The following is a 23,411-nucleotide window of genomic DNA, read 5'->3' as shown; positions in this document are numbered from 1 at the left end:
TGCTGCATTTCCTCTTACATAAGCTGGAAAGTATCTGCCAAATATCATAACATATGAAGCAAATTTTCTAAGGCAATTTTGAAAAAAAAAATCAAAAACTACATTATTCCACACTGAATTAACAGAATTTTCACTACATTCCTCGATTTTTTTTTTTTTTTTTTTTACATTATCTAGCTTTTCCAACACTGTCCACTTGATTATATACATACATTTTAAAGTCCAAAGCCTTTTTTTTTTTTTAGGGCAAGTGCCAACAAACAAGGCTCACAGTTCAAGTTCACTCTATGTGAGTTTTTAAATAAAGTTTTACTGGATTACAGGTATGTTCAGTCCTTTATGTATTATCTACAACTGCTTTTGTGCTACACGGACAGAGTTGAGTAGCTTTAACAGAGATCATATGGCCACAAAGGCAAAGCCTCACTATCTGGGCAGGAAAAGTTTGCCAACCCCTGATATATAATACTAATAAAGAATTCTTGCATTTTGCAGCTTGAGAAGGGCTTTCACACAGATTAGCTCATTTAACCCTTATACCAATGAAAGTGTCTGAAAATTAGGAAACACCATATATGCACTACTATTTCAATTTTTCTCTTCACTTTATAGGCACTTATTTTGCTATTTCAATTTTGGGTTGTCCCACTAGCCTAAATTTAACATTGAAGGACGACCACAGGTCAGTATTATTTGAAACATTCTCTCCATGTTTTTCACACATCAATGATTTTCATCGGAAATAGATTTACTCACAGAACCAGAAATCATTTATAATCATAATTACATAAACATTCATTGACTACACTCACTAGCCTAAGAAGAGTAATTAACTTTCTCATCTGTAATTTTTTTTTCTGTATCTCCAAGGATACTAATATTTAGGAGCCAGTCTAAAAGGTAGGGAATACATTAGCTAAGCTTCATTTCAGATATCAAGACAAGAAAATAAATGACACTAAATTTTTGGTTTACGTCTTTGCTTTACCCATTCTCTGCTTTTAAACATTATATTACATTATTATGTATTTCCTTCCTAGTAAGTGATTACTGAAATCAAGAAAATATTTCTTTGTAAACATTACGAAGAAAATGCTTACAGAATAGCAAAATTTGGAAATGTAAAACTGATGTTCACTGATAATTCTATTAACCACTGTCACAAAGCCTACAAAATTCTATAGGTTAGAACTAGAGGTGAAAATAAAATAGATAATTGTTTATCTAAAGTTAACTATCATAGGATGAACAAGTTGAATGATTATATAATGGAATTAACCCAAGAATATAGCCTCTCTAAGTTTCTGCCCCAAAAGAGCTGGTGGCTAGAGAAGTCCTTCTGAAAATAACTGTCTTTGGCATCCCCAATTTACAGTGCTGTTCTAAAAGACACTAGACTATCATATTTTTAATTATCTGGAACTGTATGTAAACACTTTCTACTTTATTGCATTGAACAGAAATAATTACCTGCATTGTTGAACCTGAGGATAAGTTAACAACGATGACAGAAGAGTCATAATACTATTTGTTGATGCTGTTAGATCATCTAGTTCCAGAAGAGCATCCCATAATGTATTTATAATGAAAGGTACCTATAAGATCAGTTATCAAAAAAAAACAGTTATTAATTTTGCAAGAAATATTCACCAGCCATGCCAAACTGTATTTCAGGAGTCACTACTGATTCAACAACATATACAACCCCAATGACCTTGGATAATCCCAGTTCTGAGGAAAGTTAAGGAGGAAACATTATTCGTCTTCAACAATTCTCTACTCCTGTTTTTAATGCCACTCAGCTCTACTTTGGCCTTTACCTTTCTAGTGAGGCTCATAACAGATGGAAAACTCAAGAAATAAGATATCCCAACTGTATTTTCCATTAAAAAAAAAAATCATAAACTTTGAAAACAACACAGCTAAAACATACATGTCAGGACCCTCTGAGCAATTTTAATATAGTTAAAACGTTCTTAATCATCATGAAAAGACAAATTTAGTTTCTGAGCTTTTGAAGTACTCTCAAATACACATGTTCTGGTTTTAACAATAGAGGGAAATCAGATGGACCTTAAAAGAGGCATTTCAAAAATGAAAACATAATAAAAAATCAAAAGTCAAAATCAAAATCAAAACAAGCAAAAATCTCATGTGCCTAAAAACCAGGAATGAAATGAACAAGGAATGGTTGCTTCCTTTTTAAGGAAGTTCGCAACATATTCTGTACATGAAAGGGAAAGATAAAAAGACACAATTCGCTCTTCCCAAGAATATATATATCAAGATCTGATACACCAGAGGGCTGTCGTAAGAAAAATGGAGAATGTAAAAAAAAAACCAACCTCAATGTTTTTTCTAACACGCTATACAACAAATGCATTTTTTATAGGAAAAAAATGCGAAAATATTTACTTTTTGTGTCTGCAGATACACAAGGCTTTCTACCACGGGTACTAATGATGCTGCAGCAACAGCTCTGACATCATCATCAAGATCCTGGAGTCCTTCAATTATTCTAGTTAAAACTTTAGGCAATAAAGTATTAATTACATCCTGTAAAAGAGTACACCAAAACAGATTAATTTCTATAGCACAAGTGATGTGCTTAAAAATCTTTTATTAAATTAACATACAAAAGTATAAATTCCAATATTTATTTTAAAAGAATCATGTAAACAGAAATGAAAAAGTGTCATTAGATGCCTATGTAATTAATCTCATTTGAAAAAGAACATAACAGTATAAATACTTCATTATTCAATGTGACTTGAAACATCAGAACATGTTTTCAAGGCAGGAGCATGAATTCCCAATGTGAATACACTTGCATATATACTCCTGTGCTAGAACCTGAACTTCTATCTCCTTCAATACCACTGACAACCAAAGGGAATATGAGAGAAAAGAAAAAAGAAAGCCATCTCTTCCTGCTTCTTATTACTCCAAACTACCCTCTTTTCAACTGCCCCAACACAGTCAGCCCCCAAAGGCTACTCCTGTGATCATACACTAGAAATCTCACCAAGAATTGGTCTTGCTATGAAACAGAAACAGGTTTCCAAGCATAATTCTCTTTTAATTCATACTTAAATTCTTATTAGCATCACCTGTCTCTATGATACTACCTCAAGAAAGCAAATCTTGAAGGACTGGCTTATCTGTAACACTAAGAATCTAGAGTCATTTCATTTAATTAATGAGAATAAACTAAGAGGGGAAAAAACTCTCCCATACATGCTTCAAAAACTGAAGTGTTTACCTGACGAACTGCCAAAGCATACTTTATTCCTAGCAGACCACCATGTCTAACTTCCCACTGTTCTTGTGTAAGTAATTTAAGCAGCACATCCACAGTCTTATGAACTCCTGTTTCATTCATGTGTTTTAACACCACACCTAATGTTTGAGCACAAGTTTCACGAACGGGTGCCACAACCTAAAAATGAGAAAGCAAGAAAATTCACATTTGCAAAATATATATATATATGTGTGTGTGTGTGTGTATATATATATATGTATATATATATATATATATATATATATATATATATATATATATTTTAAGAATCTGAAACCTCATTGGGTAAAGCCTCCCTTAGGAGATACTTACTTCATCAGAAACAAAGTCTCCAAATCTGTCTAAAGCAAACACACAAAGGAGTCTAATAACCAAGTCTTCCAACCACTCTTGATGCTGTTGAATCATCTGTTAAAATAATCACTTTTTAATAACGTATTAAAACGTATTAAGTCCAAAAACTAAAACTAAACCATTACAGCAAACTAAAAGCACTGGGACAGATTATTTTAGCTGTAGGAACAATAACCAAACTATGGAATAGTCCCAATTTCTATCTTCAATATTAACCACATCTTCTTTGATGATTATTTAGATATACTGTACCAAAATCTATAAAATTCATGAATTCTGAATTATTTTACTTCCACTCCCAGAGAAATTGAGAAACCACTTAAGGTTGCTGTAATATCGAAACACCGATTCAGTTCGGTTCAGTTGCTCAGTTGTGTCCGACTGTTTGCAACCACATAGACTGCAGCGCACCAGGCTTCCCCATCCATCACCAACTCCCAGAGCTTGCTCAAACTCATGTCCATCGAGTCAAAGATGCCACCAAACCATCTCATCGTCTGTTGTCCCCTTCTCCTCCTGCCTTCAATCTTTCCCACCAGCATCAGTCTTTTCCAATGAGTCAGTTCTTTGCATCAGGTGGCCAAAGTATCTATTGTCTAGCCTATTACTACTGACTCCATGTTACACCAGTCATAATGCTTATTGACCTTTAAACTATATGCTCATTCATCTTACTCTACATTCTAATCCATTATACCCTGCTCAAATATGAGTGCTTCTACATACTTTTCCACTCAATATTTCTGAACATATCTTTCCCCTGAACTCATTCTTTCTCTATCTATAATATAAATAAACCTCTTCCTAATTTTTTAACCTTTTTCCTTATGTTCACTCCTCCATATTTCTTACTATTTACCTCTCATTTCTACTTCATGGCACATGCTCTGCTACTTTCCTGCCTAAGAAAGAGGATATCTACTGAAATCTGATGATAATTTTGGTTTACTACACTTACACTTACCTCTTCTAAAGTGCTATCTCCCATTTTACCACCACTTTTCCCATGAGCTTTAAGGATTTCCCTAAGTCCAGTGCCTGCACCATGTCGAACCTAAAAAGAACCAAGAAGCAAATATCAGAGGTTAAATGCTTAAGAAACAGTGTTTAACTTTTCTTCAGTATGAAAAAGGGATACTAGATTTTTAAGAAATTGGAACAAACTGAGTGGGACTTCACAAGAATGTTTTTCTTCTGTTATCCAAGAAGAATTACATATATTTATCTCACAAGTTTGATTATATGGATTTTATTTTTTTAAAAGGCAAAAAAATAGCTATTCTGAATTCTTTCTGAGATACTAATCTGCTTGGCTGTCACTCCTCTCTCTACTCTCTTACTTGCATTCAGCATTATCCATAGCAAAGGAGAGAAAAGAAGCATCATATAATGTTCTTTATAGTCCAAACACCAATACTTTAGAAATAAATACATCAAAACTAAGTTCCAAAGCCACCAGTGTTAAACATCAAAGGAAGACAGTTTAAATAAAACGTCTCATGACTAGTACTTTATTGTAGCCCTGAAGCCTTCTGCGTGCCATCTGGAAGGGAGGAAACATGCCACTGCCACTGCCCCCACTTATTAAAGACCCCATGTGAGTTACAACTTGAACAGCTTCGAACAGAAGTACATCTGGGAGCAGAAAGCTAAAGGTAAAGCTAGAACTAAAAGGTATTCCAAAACAGTGTTTTAAAATTACTCAGAGACCAACCAAAGAATCTCTTGAGATTACCAAACCTCAATTTCAACCAGAAGAACTTCATTTTCATCTCTTCTACATATTGAGACCTGTTCAAGATCTTCTTTGAAGAAGTATTTCTGAGGCTAAGCTACCGCTTGAAAACTACTGGTCTTAATCAAAACTGTCCATTTCCAAAGGAAATTTTTTACTGTCTGAGAGAGATATGCAACTCTTTATGAAGTGCCCTGACAAGTGGTTCTGAGAGGGACATAGGGGAAAAATACAGACTCTGACAAGACAGATTATGATTGATATGGTTCCTATCATTAGCAAAGAAAACAGTTGAAAGAAATTGTAATGAAGAAATCCTACCTCCCAGGAGGGATTAAAAAGGTCATTGCAAAGTTCTTCACAAAAGCTTTCCAAAGGCCATTCATTTGTCTGAATAAGAAAAACCAAATTAATATTAATTTAAAAGATCTATTTTATGCTAATAATTTAAGTGTATTTATTTGTAGGACTAATAATAATAATCAGGCTTTTAAATAATCAAAAAATTTTACTAACAAAGAGTACTTAGATTTTTAATAACAAAATTTCTCTCAATTAACAGATTATTATATTATATACCATTTACTAACACATTAGTATGAAAAAATTATAAATGATTTCAAAGGATGCTTCAGGGTATTTCAGTAGTACCTCTTCAATTAAGGGAGAACTGTCTGGAATATTATCAATCAGAACTTTGGAATCAACTGCAGACTGATTAAGAACAACATTTGATATCTTTCGTCTCTTTTCTTCTGGTTCCCCATCAGTGCTATCATTGCTTTAAAAAAAAAAAAAAGTCACCATTTATTTAAAAGAAGTGAATACAGAACACTGTGAACCACAATGAATATAAGAAAGTAAAGACAGTGAGTTTACCCACAGAGCTCTTTCCTACAACAGGATTAGGTAAATAAGCCTGCATTATTACCTACTATTTGGCTTAGCCCTCAGCCAAAGCAACAGGTGATGTAATACGGTGACAGTTTTCACCTTACAAAAGTAGCAGTCTTAACTTGTAGCCCTCAGGCCATCTCTCTGAATTCACTCTCTAACACTCTTACTTCTGTCTACTCACCCCAGCCATCTGACCTTTCTGTTTCTTGAATATTACATGATTTAGGTATTTATACTTGTTCCCTTTATCTGGAATGCACTCCCCTTGGAATATCTTCAATCCTCATTCAGAGCTTGTAATTATTATGAAAACAAATCTGCATATATGGATCTTCCTGGGGAAGTTGTCCTAGTCTCTAGTAATAGTAAATACGCTCCCTGACAACTGAGCAAAACAATCCAAACACAGCTAAAGGCAATGTCATCAAAATGTTTTTGGAAATCAAGCAAACCAAGATTTAAGTTAACAAACATCACTGTTTTAAATAAGCAAAAAAATGGATCATTATTAGAGCAATGTAAATCAAAACTACAATGAGGTATCACCTCACACCAGTCAAAATAGCCATCATCAAAAAAGTCTACAAACAATAAATGTTGGAGATCATGTGGAAAAAAGGGAACCTCCTTCCACTGTTGGTGGGAATGTAAATTGATACACCCACTAAGGAGAACAGTATGGAGATTCCTTTAAAAATTAGGAATAAACTACTATATGGCCCAGCAATCTCACTACTGGGCAAATACTCTGAGAAAATCACAGTTCAAAAATACACACGTACTCCAATGTTCACTGCAGTACTATTTACAAAAGCCAGGACATGGAAGCAACCTAGTTATCTATTAACAGATGAATATAAAGAAGTTGTTGCATATATATATACACACACACATACAATGGAATATTACTCAGCCATAAAAAAGGGATAGTTATGAGTCAGTTGTAGTAAGGTGGATGAACCTTGAGTCAGTTGTAGTAAGGTGGATGAACCTAGAGCCTATTATACAGAGTGAAGTAAGTCAGAAAGAGAAAAACAAGTATCATATATTAATGCATATATACAGAATCTAGAAAAATCATACTGATAAACTTATCTGCAGAGAAGGAATGGAGATACAGATGTAGAGAACAGATTTATGAACACAGCGGGGGAAGGGGAGGGTGAAACAAACTGAGAAAGTAGCACTGACGTATTTACACTACCATATGTAAAACAGCTAGTGGGAAGCTGCTATATAACATGGGGAGCCTAGTCTGGCACTCTGTGACGACGAAGAGGGGTGGGTTGGGGGTGAGGTGGGAGGTGGGCTCAAGAGAGAGGGGACACACACACACACAGAGTTATGACTGATTCACACTCTTGTATGGCAGAAAACAACACAATTTTGTAAAGCAATTATCCTCCAATTTAAAAAAAATTAAATGGTACAACAATAAATAAATATATAAATGAGCAAAAGAAGGATTACTACCTCTTCTCATTCGTTTCTACTGCATCCCTGGATCTCTGTTTTGCAAATAATTTGGCCATTCTTTTAGCTTTGTTCTTTTGTCTATTGCTCATTCCTGTTCGAAACTCTGAGTCAATCAGTTCAGCGGCCTGGAGAGTCTAAAAGAATAAAAGAATGTGCAGTTTGAACTTCTGAAGTTAAAATATATACCCATAGTCTCAGCCTCAGAAGAGGACTAAAGTCTGTAAGTTTCACTATATACAAACTGACTGCATTCTTCTTTGACAGATTTATGCTATTCTGCTGTGTCAGTCAGTTCAGTCGCTCAGTCGTGTCCGACTCTTTGCAGCCCCATGAATCGCCAGGCCTCCCTGTCCATCACCAACTCCCGGAGTTTACTCAAATTCATGTCCATTGAGTCGGTGATGCCATCCAGCCATCTCATCCTCTGTTGTCCCCTTCTCCTCCTGCCCCCAATCCCTCCCAGCATCAGGGTCTTTTCCAATGAGTCAACTCTTCACATAAGGTGGCCAAAGTACTGGAGTTTCAGCTTCAGCATCAGTCCTTCCAATGAACACCCAGAACTGATCTCCTTTAGGAGGGACTGGTTAGATCTCCTTGCAGTCCAAGGGACTCTCAAGAGTCTTCTCCAACACCACAGTTCAAAAGCATCAATTTTTCAGCACTCAGCTTTCTTCACAGTCCAACTCTCACATCCATATATGACCACTGGAAAAACCATAGCCTTGACTAGATGGACCTTTGTTGGCAAAGTAATGTCTCTGCTTTTTAATATGCTGTCTAGGTTGGTCATAACTTTCCTTCCAAGGAGTAAGCGTCTTTTAATTTTATGGCTGCAATCACCATCTGCAGTGATTTTTGGAGCCCTAAAAAATAAAGTCTGATAATGTTTCCACTGTTTCCCCATTTATTTCCCATGAAGTGATGGGACCAGAGGCCATGATCTTAGTTTTCTGAATGTTGAGCTTTAAGCCAACTTTTTCACTCTCCTCCTTCACTTTCATCAAGAGGCTTTTTAGTTCCTCTTCACTTTCTGCCGTAAGGGTGGTGTCATCTGCTGTATAGCTGTACCATAATTTCACTCTCTTCCTTCTTCCCTATTCTTCAGTTGCCAGGAAAAGCTCATGTGTTTCTTAACTTTATGTCATAGATGTGGCAAAAATGTATAATCCTGACTCCAATGAGGACTTTGAAGAGGTGAAACTTTAAAAAAACCATAATATAATCTAAAAGTTGTAAGCATGTTAGTCGCTCAAGTCACTCATTTGTGCCCGACTTTGCGACCCCATGGACTGCAGCCTACCAGGCACCTCTATCCATGAGATTTTCCAGGCAAGGATACTAGAGTGGTTTGCCATTTCCTTCTCCAGGGGATCTTCCTGACCCAGGATCGAACCCGGGTCTCTTGCACTGCAGGCAGATTCTTTACCAACTGAGCTACCAGGGAAGCCATAATGTAAGCATAAAGAATGTCAATTTTTTAAAAAAATTATAATCATCTTCTACTGAAAAAACGAAAATAACCATAGCCATAAGTAACTGGCTTCACAGATGGCTCAGGAGGTAGGATTCTGCAGCAATGCAGGAGACACAGGAGACCCGGGTTCAATCCCTGGGTTGGGAAGATCCCCTGGAGCAGGAAATGGCAACCCACTCTACTATTTTTGCCTGGAAAATTATATGGACAGAGGAATCTGGCAGGCTACAGTCCAAGGAGTTGCAAAGAGTCGGACACAACTAAGAATGAAGACCTGATAGGTAACTGGTTTTTCCCCTTAACCACTCACTGCATACCACTTTTGCTCCTTCTTCCATTCATTATTAAGCCTGTGAATAAAAATGCTTTAATACAAGCCTAAAAATCCTTCTGCCCTTAACTGATTTAAGATTCAACTGAAATGTAGATTACCACAACCAGTTAGCATCACTGATGCTGGTGCCCTGCTATAGACCTGGTCCAGGGACCACAAGCATCTATACGAGGCAACGGAGCAGTGATGAAAACTACAATAAACCTCAGCAACTCTTCCCAAAGGTCCCTGACATCTAAAGCCAACCAAATTTGGATCCTGCCAAATTTGCTGCTGCCATCTCCTATCCAATTATTCTGTCTATAGCATATTTTCTCTAATATACCTACCTATTAATTTCCCTACACAGTATCCAATTACCACCCTGTGATCATGTTTGTTTTCATTTATTTTATTCTATTGTTTTTTATTTATATCTCATGCTTCCATTCCTACTCCATCTTTCTGTTCCTTCATGTTTATTATTATATTTTCTGTCTCTTTATACTGTTCCCTCCATAATCTGCTCTTTTTCCCTCCTTGTCTACAAAAGTCCCATCATCATCATCACACACTCCTCAATGCTAAAAAATTTACTTACAAATTCTAATGATTTAGAGGACAACTAGAATAACGGCAAATAGAACCATTCTCCACTTAAGCAAAAGGGAAGGCCAAGGGAATGAGAAGACATGGGTCTCATGTAAAGCAGGCCAAGAAGTAAGAGCACTAAATCCCCTGAAAGGTAATATTTCACATGTATGTACATTCTTCTGAGAAGAGAGAGCCACAGCTTTTACTGGAGCTTATGAAGACTTTAATGTATAAAAAAAGAAGCACACAGGCATCCATTGGGGATTGGAAAAACAGAAACAGGAAAAATACAGAGCAAAATTATGGTACAGCCACAAACAGAAAGAAGCTATAAAAAAACAATGTGATCAGTCTGTATATACGGACCGGTGTGGAGGCATGCTTAGTCATGTCTGACTCTGTGAGCCCGTGGACTGCAGCCTGCCAGGCTCCTCTGTCCGTGGAATTTTCTAGGTAAGAATTCTAGAGTGGATTGCCATTTCCTACTCCAGGGGATCTTCCTGATGCAGGGATCAAACCCATGTCTCCTGTGTCTCCTGCATTGGCAGATGGATTCTTTACCACTGGGTCACCTTGAAAGCCCGCACAAACAGGCGGACATGGATTAAAAAGGACTTGTGCATACACAGAAAATTTTAGGGAAAAAAAGACAAATAATTTTAAAAGGGTTGCTATGAGACACAGGGAAATGTGTGTCCATCATTTATCAGAAAGAAACTTACTTCATATCATATGTCCTTTTACACTGTTTGAAAGTTTTCATCATGTTTGCTTTTTCTCAAAAGAATCAGCTCTAAAGATTTCTAGTATCAGCATATCTATGATAGCCCTTACTATCTCCTACTCTCTGAAATATTTTCTTCATTGAAGAATAAAGGAAAGAGCAACTGGTGCAACTATGATTTCTCAACACCAATTTCTCCTGAAAGGTCCACCACAGCTTTTATCTAATAGTCTAGCACCTATGGGGCAGGCAGACACTACCTTCTACTTCTTCAGAACCTATTACTAGAAATTCAACTCATGGAGATAGTAAATTATGGTGATACTAAGCAACAATGAGCAGAAATAAGGAACACATTTTTTTTAAATTGCAATTGCATAGCAAAATAAAAGCAGATCCCCCGTATTATTAGTTGCAGTCAGACAACCAAAGGTTTTACCTACAGGTTGTTTGTTTACAAGGGCTGCTGAAGTTGGGGTATAATCCAAATCTTCATCATTAAAGAGCTCTTCAGTGCTCATTCCAATGGCTTCTCCCATATTAAGGCCAAGTTTTTTCTGTAATAGCTTTCGTTGGCGTGCTATCCTCTCCTTAGGATCCACTTCACCTTTAAACAAAAAAGAAATATATTTTCTTCAAATCAGTTAAGAAGCTTTCTAATACATGAACATCACTCGATAAATTTAAAAAAAAAATTTCTGTTAGAGCACCTCTCTTGATAATAAACCACACCACTCACAACTGCTGAACATGTCATAAACTTTATTACCTAATAGAGCAAGTATTTTACTGAATCTTGGAAAACAGCATTCTAGCTAACAAAAACACTCGGAATAATATCACTCACTGATGTTACCCTACTGCCCTACTGTCAGTTATCAAGTATATATAAAATGAGATCTATTCCTACGAAGATAAACTAATCTTATTATTTTATAGCTACCCTTTGTACATACTCTGAAATATCTAACCAGGCTTTAAAAAAAAAAAAATCTAGACTCTATTTGACAGAAAAGATCTCAACAAATACATGCTTATTCCAAGTGTGGCCTTTATAGTATTCTGAAATGACACACTCCTCTATTTATTTAGTTATCTATTTGATAGCCCAAATAAAAGACAAAGGCATAAAAGTAGATTTTGAATGTTCCAAGTAAAATCCCTCAATATTTCAGTATCATTTTAAAAATAAAAATTTGGGCTTAAAATATTTAAGCTGCAAGATATGGTTCTATCATGATTATCTTCCAATAATAGCTGACTAAGTTCTTTTGGACTACCCCTTCAAAGATAATAAATTCTAGCTAAAAAAAAAAAGTAAACCACCACCTGAGGGCACTGGAAAGAACAAAAGTAGGCATATACTTGGAGGAGTTATCAGTGTCTGGAAGAAAGCATGGCATTAAGTGACTTTCCCATTTCTGAACCCTTTTAACCTGAAGGCAGACCCAGTCTATGGTATGTTGGGCAGTCATATCCTACATTTAAAAGTTGTGCAAAAACCCAGTATGTCTGGCTTAAAGAACTAGAAGAAAGAGAGTCAGGAACAGCATAACCATTGGAAAATAGAGAAAACCCAGAAAGGAGAGAACCAGACAGAAAGCCAAATCTCTGGATGATCTCTGAAATACACATGGACAGTCAGACTTCAAATAGTCCAAATAAAGCTAAAAATTGAATTGAGATTTGAATTGTTGCCCACCACAGATGAGACTGAGCTTGCAATTTGAGTTTCATCAAATTAAATATCTATTAAAACAAGCAAGCAAAAACAACTAAACCAAACCAATCAAAACACTCTGGAAGAATAAACAGAATCTAGCCTGCAGTATAAACATTTACAATGTGAGAAATACAATCCAAGTACAAAGAATCAAGAAAATGTAACCCATCCCAAAAGAAAGCCAGTTAATGGAGATCAATTCTCAGATAACCCAGATGTTGAAATTGGAAGACAAAATTTTTAAGCAACTAATATAACAATATTCAATGTAAAGTAATATTACAGAAACAAACTATTTTTAAAAACAGAATTATACACTTGAAAAGGGTGACTTATATGTGCAAAATGTGCCATTTTTTTAAAAAATAAGTCTGGAACTAAACAATACTTGAAAATTTTAAATCAACAAATGTGCTTAACAACTTAATTGAGATAACAAGACAAAGTATAAGTGAATTCAAAGGTAAAGCTATATAAAGTCCCTCATCTAAAGAACAGGGAAGGGGAGGAAGATTTGAAGAAACAAATGACTTAAATATAAAAATAACAAAATAATTCTACTAACAACATCAAAAGCAAAACTTAAGAATTTATATTTTGAAAACTAAAAATATTGGTTTAAGAAATTAAAGATCTCAATAAATGGAAGAACACTCTCTGTTCATGGATCAGAATACCTAATAGTAAGACAGTAATACTTCTCAAATTGTTATACAGATTCAAAACAATTTCTATCAAAATATCAGCTGGTGTTTTACAAACACTGACAAACATCTTAAAATTCGTACAGAAATACGAAAGACCAAGAATATCCAAAATAATGCTGAAAAAGAACAACAAAGTTGGAGGTTCATACGTCTTGATTTTAAAAATTACCTCTAGAAAGCAACAGTGTTCAAGACAATGAAATACTGACACAGACATCAATCAAATAGAACTGAGAGTTCAGAAATAAGACTACATGTCTGCAGACAAGGGTGCAAAAACAATCCAATGGGGAAAAAAAGAATCTTTTCAACAAATGGTGTTGAGACAACAGGATAGCCACATATAAAAGGTATTGGGGACTTCCTTGGTGGAACGGTGTTTAAGAACCCACCTGCCAATGAAGGGGATACCAATGGATTCGATCCCTGGCCCAGGAAGATGCCACATGCCACAAGGCAACTAAAGCTCACAAGCCACTAGCGGCCCGCGTGATACAATTACTAAAGTCCATGCACTTAGAGCCTGTGATCTGACCCAAGTGAAGTGACCACAGTGAGGAGCCTGTGCACCACAACACAGACGAGCCCCACTCACGTCGAGAGAAAACCTCTGCCTGACAATGAAGACCCAGTGCAACCAAAGAAATAATTAATTAACCAAATAAAAAAGCCTCAAAAAGAAAGAAAAAGAATTGTTAGGCTCTTAAACCCACAACGTACAAAAATAAGCTCAAAATAGATCAAATACCTAATAGTAAGAGTTAAACTATAAAACTCTTAGAGAAAACAAAGGGGTAAATGACCTCAGATTTGGCAAAAACTTCTAACATATGATATCAAAAAGCTTGAGAAAACAAAAGGAAAAAAGATAAACAGGATTTCATCAAAATTAAAAGCTTTATGCTTCGAAGGTCAGGAAAGTGAAAAGATAATGTATAGGAGGAAATATCTGTCAATCATTTATTAGATAAGAGGTTTATACACAGAATATATAAAGAACTCTTATACCTCATTAATAAAAGAATAGATATCCCACTTAAAAATGGGCCAACAACATGAATAGACAACTCTCCAAAGAAGATATAGAAATGGTCAATAAACACATGAAAATATGTTCAACATCATTAGTCATCAGAAAAAAGAAAATCAAAACTACAACGAGGTATCACTTTATAGTCACTGGTATAGATATAGTCAAAATCAGTGAAAAATGAGCAAACACTGGCAAGGATGTGGAGAAATTGTAATATTTGTATCCTGCTAGAGGAATGTGAAATGGTGAAGCCAGTCTGGAGAACAGTCTGGCAGTTTCTCAAATGGTAAAACAGTTACCACAAGCCCCAGCAAGTACATTCTTAGGTATCTACATCAGTTCAGTTCAGTCGCTCAGTCATGTCCGACTCTTTACAACCCCATAGACTGCAGCACGCCAGGCTTCCCTGTCCATCATCACCTCCCAAAGCCTGCTCAAACTCATGTCCATTGAGTTGGTGATGCCATCCAACCATCTCATCCTCTGTCGTCCCCTTCTCCTCCTGCCTTCAATCTTTCCCAGCAACGGTCTTTTCTAATGAATCAATTCTTCGCATCAGGTGGCCAAAGTATTGGAGCTTCAGCTTCAACATCAGTCCTTCCAATGAACATTCAGGACTGATTTCCTTTAGGATGGACTGGCTGGATCTCCTTTCAGTCCAAGGGGCTCTCAAGAATCTTCTCCAACACCACAGTTCAAAAGCATCAATTCTTCAGTGCTCAGCTTTCTTCACAGTCCAACTCTCACATCCGTACATGACCACTGGAAAAACCATAGCCTTGACCAGATGGACCTTTGTGGACAAAGTAACGTCTCTGCTTTTTAATATGCTGTCTAAACCCACTCTAGCATTCTTGCCCGGAGAATCCCACGGACGGAGGAGCCTGGTAGGCTACAGTCCATGGGGTCGCACAGAGTCGAACACGACTGAGCAACTTCAATTTCACTGTCTAGGTTGGTCATAACTTCCCTTCTAAGGAGTAACCATCTTTTAATTTCATGGTTACAGTCACCATCTGCAGTGATTTTGGAGCCCAAGAAAGTAAAGTCTTTCACTGTCTGCATTGTTTCCCCATCTGTTTGCCATGAAGTGATGGGAGTGGATGCCATGATCTTAGTTTTTTTGAACACTGAGTTTGAAGCCAGCTTTTTCACTCTTCTCTTTCACTTTCCTCAAGAGGTTCTTTAGTTCCTCTTCGCTTTCTGCCATAAAGGTGGTGGGTGTCATCTGCATAGCTGAGGTTATTGGTATTTCTCCTAGCAATCTTGATTCCAGCTTGTGCTTCATCCAGCCCAGCATTTCACATGATGTACTCTGCATACAAGTTAAATAAGCAGGGTGACGATATATAGCACTGACATACTTCTTTCCCAACTTTACAACAATCCATTGTTCCATGTATGGTTCTAACATTTCTTGACCTACATACAGATTTCCCAGGAGGCAGGTAAGATGGTCTGATATTTCCATCTCTTTAAGAATTTTCCACAGTTTGTTGTGATCTGCACAGTCAAAGGACCATGATATCTACTAGTGTGGTAAGTATCCCTTGGAAGAAATGGAGTAGCCCTCATAGTCAACAAAACGTATCTACATAGAAGAAATGAAAACATACATGTACAAAAATCTGTACATGAACATTCATTGCAGCATTACATAAAAGCCAAAAAGGTAGGAACAATCCAAATGTCTTTAAACAATGAATGAATACACAAAATGTTATATTCATACAATGGAATGTTATTCAGCCAGAAAATGAAGTAATTTCATATCTATTAGTATGGCTGCTACCAAAAACCAAAATAACAACAGCTGATAAAGTTATGTGGAGAAATTAAAAACCCCATAGATTGTTGGTGAGAATGCAAAATGGAGTAGGCACTATGGAGAACAGTATGGCAGTTCTTTAAAAAAAAAAAAAAAAAAAAAGGATCAAAAATAGAATTACCTATGATCCTGTAATGTCACTTCTGGGCATAGACCCAAAAGAACTGGAAGCAGGAATTTGAATAGATATTTGCATGTCTGTGTTCACAGCAGCATTATTCACAATAACCAAAAGGCAGAAGCAACCCAAGTGTCTAATGACAGATGAAATCAATAAACAAAACATGGTATAAACATACACCAGAATTATTATTCAGCCTTATTAAAAAGGAAGGAAATTCTGACACATACAATACCAGATGAACATGAAAGGAGATTATGTTAAGTAAAAAAAGTCAGTCACAAAAGCATAAATACCATAGATTTCACTCAGATGAAGTACCTCGAGCAGTCAAATTCAAAGAAAGTAAAACAGTGATTGCCGGTGTGGGGCCGGGGGTTGAGGGAGAAAGGGATGGGAATTATTGTTTAACAGGTATAAAGTTTCATTCTGCAAGATGAAAAGAGTTCTGGAGATTGGCTGCACAACAATATGAATGTACTTAATACTACTGAGCTATACACTTAAAAATGATGAAGATGGTAAATTTTATGTTAACTATATTTGATCAAAATTAAAAAACAGATATACCCTATAACAGTAATAAATACTATTTAGGAAAAAAAATCTAAACAGTACTAACATGTATACTACAATATAGATAAATGTTGGGAAAATTCTGCTAAGTAAAAGGAAGTCAGTCACAAAAGACTACATGATTCCATTTATATAAAATGCCCATAAAAGGCAAATCTATAGATAAAGGAAGTAAATTAATGGTTCCTTAGGGCTGGAAGAAAAAGGAAGGGTATAGGGGAATAGGAATGTGATAAAGATATGGATATGGAGTTTCTTCCTGAGGTAGGGACAATGTTCTAAAATTACACAAAACTAAATATACTAAAACTCACTGAATTGTACACTTTTAAAATGGGTGATTTATGTGGTATGTGAATTATACCTCTCCAGAGCTATAGTTAAAAAAAAAAAAAAAATTAAGGCTGCTCTCCCCAGAGGGAAAAACACTAGGCATCCAACATGAAAACTTCTGGATCATAAATTCAGTACACTCACAAAGCTCCAAATCAGTCCTCTCATTTCAGGGAAAGTTCTATTGGGGAAAATAACCAACACAACTGCAAAGGAAATAAACTGGCACCTATGCCAATCGTGTACGTGTCATTTATAAATAGGTAGAGATCAACACAGATGAACAGACATTTAAAGAAAACCTAATTAGAGGGTTTTAATGAGCACTCTTTGGCATGCTATGACTTATCAGCATTAAAAACTGAATTCTAGGGGGGAAAAAAACTGAATTCTAAAAAAATTGGGGTTCCCAATCCTGCTTACATATCAGTCATCTGTGGAGTTTTTTCTTTTAATATACAATTTCCCAGAACTCTCCACAGATGTAGTAAATCAGAATCTTTAAGACATGACCCAAGTACACTTTCTTTTTTAGTGACAAAAGTCACACTGACTTTTTCCCCTAGATAAGGGTCAATAATCTCTCATGATGTTTATGGGAACACTACTAAGACTGGTAAACTAATTAGTAAACTTAGAGATAATTTTTTTCAAATTATGAAGTTTTTGAAGACTTCTACTTCCCTTATTTAAAAAAACTATGCTTTTCTGGAACTTAAGCAAATTCTCCTCTTTATTCTCTCCATAAATAACTACACTAGATTTTTCAATAGAAAGCATATTAGGAAAGAGGAAATAAATATCTGATTTTTTTTTTAAGATCAACAAACTGAAGATCATTTCATTAACCTAGCTAGATAGATATGCTTTGACTAATGATTAATTAGCAACAAAACACTGTTCTGTTTTGGTTTAAGTCAAAAAAACAATTTATTTACTTACAGAAATCCATTAAAAACATCAAGGTTTTTTCCACTCAAGGCATCAATCTTGAATGGCCAAAACATTTATTTTATATCCAGATGGATTCTGTAAGTTTAAAGATAATGGGAAAATTACCTATCTAAGACTTATTTTTCATTTTTGCTTTGGTTATTAGCATCAGTAGATCCAATTACTTAAATATTTAAAACATATGATAAAAAGAACTGTCATAGTCTCTTCAATTTCAAGAATTCTGAAAACATTACCACAATTTGTGCTAATCCTGGATTTTAAAATCTACTCAACTAAAGCTCCTGGGTACCACTTTACAATTTCTATACTGAAATACTAAAATATTAATATGTATGCTGACATACTAGTATCTATTAATGATGCATATATATATGTGTATATATATAGCACACATATTCAATTAGGGGATGAAAAATATTCCTATTTGTTTTAGACAAAGTGCTCCTGGTCACCTTCCCTATGCCCCACATCTTAAACTGCAAACCCGTGAATCCACATTTCATGGCATCTGTTAGGTTTTGTATGACTGATAACATAGCACACCAAGTAACAAACTGATTTGAACACACATTTCAGACTTTTTTTTCTACAGGAGTACTACATACCTGATTTTTCATCTTGTACTTCAAATTCTGCACCAGCAGATCCCAAAAGTGATGCCCCATGTTGTAACAATCTACATATATCAAATCTGTCAAAATTCAATCGATCTGTAGTAGATGAGTCTTCCATAGCACTTTCTGAAGTAGTTTCTAAATGAGGTTTAAAAACATTCAATTTGATTATACAGCCAAAGTGCAGAATGAAAGAAAATAGCATTACTTCAGGTGGGTGGGTAGTATTTTAAGAAAATTAAAATGTAGAGGAAGTAGAAAAGCTATTGTGGATTTATTTATGATCAGTTCTTATTTACGAAAAAACTATTTAGCAGACGGCTCCCTTTCTACAACTATCAGAATGTTAGTGGGTATGTTACTTTTTGACTATACAAGCACAGTATTACATGAAGAAATATATCCCCATGTTGAAATATATATATTAAAAATCATGTTATCTGTTAAACAGCTGAAAGATACCAAGGTAATTTATCACAGTGATAAACTGAAAGATAAACATATTCATATAAATTTTCATAAATAACACTAATGAGCATCATCACTCCCTATACCTAGGAATATCTAGGACATAAAGGACCTACTCAATCAATAGGACTCATTTCTCTTAATATAAGCAAATTACAATCTCCTGGCAAACTGCTAAAATTAAATATCTATCTGGGGCCTAAAACTATTTATAAAATGTTCTGTATTCCTCCCCAAAAGGTTATGCCACTGTATAATTTTATATATACTATAAATTGTTCACTGACAATAGTTTGTTTAGCTGGACATTTGCGTATAATTATCTAAAAACTAAAGTGTAATTGCTAAACTGAAAGGGAACTGCTATGAATTTCTTAATGTTTTCTAATGATGACAATATATTTAATACTATATATTTGATACTAATGATACTATATATTTTAATGCTAGGGTAACTAAATTTAAAGCTTTTTGGGGGGATGGAATTCTCTGGCAGTCCAGTGGTTAAGACTCCATGTAGTCAATGCAATGGGCTTGGGTTCAATTCCTGGGGAACTAAGATTTCATTAACAAGGTTGTGCTGAAGGGGAAAAAAAAGTTTTTTTGAAAAGAATTTAAGTCCTAGTATCTCTATATACCAAAATAAGCAGGGGTAATAAGTTGGAAAGAAAATGGCTCTTTTCTAAAACAATTTGTAACTTCTTCTGGTTATGTATTTCTTACGATGAAAGAAGACAAACTAACATAATCCCTCAAAATAAAAGGTGCAGCAAATTAAAGTAAAAATTTTAGATGAGTTAAGACAGGATAAAACTCATATTACTAAAAGTGACTTGAAAATGAAATGCAGTTACACTATATTAAATTCTCACTTAATTAAAATGTGTAACTTTATAAATTCGTAAAAGCACACATTCAAGTGTCATATATAACAGGCAGTCAGAAAACAAGTAATTTCCACTAAAAGACATCCAAAAGGCATAAAAGGACTAAAAGACTGACCTCTCCAAATATTCACCCATAATTGTGCTTATTAAATTTAGTAAACAACTACCCTATTCTCACAGCAACAGGAAAAATTTGACTGTTTTAAGTATAAAATACTTATACTTAATTGATTTTATTTTTTAGGGCTTAAATCCTCGAGGGAAGTAATAATCTCTGCAAATCAACCATATTGTAGAATAATTTAAAATATATATGAGAAGAGATTGTCTAGTACAATTTTTAAAACATGGTGAAAAAACACCTTGTTTTATTTCCCAACAAGACTGCACCTAAAAGTATGAAAATTAAGCCTTTAAAAGTGGAATTACTGAAACATAAAATGTATAGTTTTTACTACAAACTACTTTTTCCTCTTAAAAGCACCTTGTTTGGTTCTTGGCACGGGATTCCATTCAGGTACATTTTTCACTATAGCTTCAACAGCTTGTCCTGCTGCAATCCGAGTATCCCAATTTGTACTCCTTAAATATATCAACACCTTAAAAAATTGTAAAATAAAAGTTACACACCAAAAAATATTGTTTGTTCAAATAGTCAAAAGAGAGGAACACAAATATACTTATTAATTTCTAATTTAGCAGCTCTCAAGTTTACACAAAACACTTTGCAATTATTAAAATCATTTATAAGACTTTCTATCAGTCACAAGAAATATCACTACACTTTAAAAAGAGGAAATGGGGAGGGGACTTCCCTTGTGATCCAGTGGTTAAGAATCCACCTTCCAATGTAGGGGGATACAGGGTCAATCCCTGGTTGGGGAACTAAGATCCCACACGCCATGTGGCAACTAAACCCTCGAGCCGCCAACTGCTAAGTCCCTGTGCCACAACTAGAGAGAAGCCCAAGCATCGCAACAAAAGATCCCAAATGCCACAAGCAAGACCAGACACAGCCAAAAATAAATACAGTTATTAACTTTTTAAAAAAGGAAATAGGAAATGTAATAAAAGAATGCTTAAGTGCATTTAAACAATAAGTTTTTAACATACTAAAAGGCAAAGTGCATATTAGCCACTAAGTCCCATTACTTAATGCAAGAGTTATAAAACCATTAGAAAAGTAAGAACAGCAAGAGAGCAAGATATAAGACCAATACACTACAAAAATCAACTGTATTTTTTTACACTTTCAACAATCTGAAAATGAAATTAAGAAAATGATCTCATTTATAACAGTATCAAAAAGTATAAAATACTTAAGAATAAATTTAAGCAAAAAAGTGCAAGACTTGTATACTGAAGACTAAAAAAAAAAAAAAAAAATTCAAAATACTATTGAAAGAAATTAAAGAAGACCCAAATAAACGACACCTCATGTTCAGGGATTAGAAGACTTATTATTAGCATAGTAATACCCTCTAAACTGGGCTTCCCTGGTGGCTCAGAGGTTAAAGCATCTGTCTGCAATGTGGGAGACCTGGGTTTGATCCCTAGGTAGGGAAGATCCCCTGGAGAAGGAAATGGCAACCCACTCTAGCATTCTTGCCTGAAGAATCCCATGGACAGAGGAGCCTGGACTCCACGGGGTTGCAAAGAGTCAGAAACGACTGAGCGACTTCACTTTCACTTTCACCCTCTAAACTGAATATGGATTCAACAAAATTTCTATCAAAATCCCATCTTCATTATTTTTTTTTTTGCAGAAATAGACAAGTTGATCTTAAAATTTATATGTAAATTTAAGGTGCACAGAATCACCAAAACAATCTTGAAAACGAATAATAAAGTTGGCAGATTCACACTTTCTGATTTCAAAGCTTACTACAAAGCAACAATAATCAAGACAGTGTGGTGATGGCAGGACAGATACACAGATCAATGGAAAAGAACTTAGTTCAAAAATAATACTATGTGTCTATGGTCAACCAATTTTCAACAACAGTGTCAAGACAATTCAATGGGGAAAAAAGGATCTTTTCAACAAATGGTGCTACAGCAACAAAATAATGATGCTACAGCAACAAAATAATGACTTAAAACCCCTACTTCACCATTTCTCTGGTGGCTCAATGGTAAAGAATCTGCCTGCCAATGCAAGAGACAGGTTTGATCCCTGATCCAGGAAGACCCCACATGCCTCAGAGCAACCAAGCCTGCATGCCGCAACTGTTGAGTCTGTGCCCGAGAGCCAGGGGGCACACACACTGAGCCCGCATGCCACAAACCCCTGGAGCCCGAGTGCCTAGGGTCCGCACTCCACAAGGGAAGCCACCGCAATGGGAAGCCTGTGCACCGCAATAAAGAGGAACCCTCAATCACTGCAGCCAGAAAAAAGCCCGTGCAGCAATGAACACCCCAGCACAGCCAAAAATAAAATTATAAAAAAATAAAATAAAATCCCTACTTCACACCGGACACAAAACTAACTCAAAATACAATACACCAGAGCCTAAAAATAAGACCTAAAACTATAAAACTGTTATAAGAAAACATGGGGATAAACATCTGTAATCTTGGATAAGGCGAAGGTTTCTTAGATATGATCTCAAGAGCACACAAGTTATGTGTTTAAAAAAAGATAAAGTCAACTTCATTGTAACTAATAACTTTTGTGCTTCAAAGGATACCATTAAGAAAGTGAAGACAACCTCAAGACTAGCAGAATGAATTTGCAAACCCCATATCTGATAAGAGGCTTGTATCTAAAATGTATAAAGAATCTTACATCTCATCAATAAAAGAACAAATATCCCACTTAAATATGGTCAAAGGATATGAATAGACAGGTCCCCGAACAAGATACAGAAATGGTCAATAAATAAATGAAAAGATATTCAAATCATTAGTCATATGAAAATGCAGATCAAAACTATAGTATCACTTCATACACACTGGTATGAATATAAACAGTCAGTTAACAGTTATGTGCTGGAGACTTCCCTGGTAGTACAGTGGTTAATAATTTGCCTGCCAATGCAGGGGACACAAATTCGATCCCTGGTCCAGGATGACTCCCCATGCCGTGAAGCAACTAAGCTTCTTAAGCCACGACTACTGAGCCTGTGTTCTAGAGCCTGCGAGCTGCAACTACGGAAGCCTTCGTACTCTGGAGCCTGTGCTCTGCAACAAGAGAAGCCACTACAATGAGAAGCCCGCACACCACAACTAGAGAGTGGTCCCTGCTTGCTGCAATTAGAGAAAGCCCACATGCAGCAACAAAGACCCAGCACAGC

General features: G+C 35.6%; 1 protein-coding gene across 1 annotated transcript in view; it reads right to left on the bottom strand.

Moving 5' to 3' along the window:
* The window catches only part of BTAF1 (B-TFIID TATA-box binding protein associated factor 1), an 86,232-nt gene that overhangs the window by 45,824 nt on the left and 16,997 nt on the right, over positions 1–23,411 (bottom strand). Inside the window, exons 3-13 of the mRNA XM_020869960.2 lie at positions 20,600–20,714; positions 18,752–18,898; positions 11,312–11,475; positions 7,761–7,897; positions 6,042–6,171; positions 5,712–5,780; positions 4,620–4,709; positions 3,614–3,709; positions 3,263–3,439; positions 2,416–2,556; positions 1,471–1,595 (exon numbers count right to left, since the gene is read on the bottom strand). Of these exons, the coding sequence (XP_020725619.1) occupies positions 1,471–1,595; positions 2,416–2,556; positions 3,263–3,439; positions 3,614–3,709; positions 4,620–4,709; positions 5,712–5,780; positions 6,042–6,171; positions 7,761–7,897; positions 11,312–11,475; positions 18,752–18,898; positions 20,600–20,714 (1,391 nt within the window). The remainder of the gene's footprint in view (positions 1–1,470; positions 1,596–2,415; positions 2,557–3,262; positions 3,440–3,613; positions 3,710–4,619; positions 4,710–5,711; positions 5,781–6,041; positions 6,172–7,760; positions 7,898–11,311; positions 11,476–18,751; positions 18,899–20,599; positions 20,715–23,411) is intronic.

Source organism: Odocoileus virginianus, chromosome 7 (genome assembly GCF_023699985.2).
Source record: "Odocoileus virginianus isolate 20LAN1187 ecotype Illinois chromosome 7, Ovbor_1.2, whole genome shotgun sequence".
Taxonomy (NCBI): domain Eukaryota; kingdom Metazoa; phylum Chordata; class Mammalia; order Artiodactyla; family Cervidae; genus Odocoileus; species Odocoileus virginianus.
This window is presented reverse-complemented; position numbering and strand designations above follow the sequence as displayed.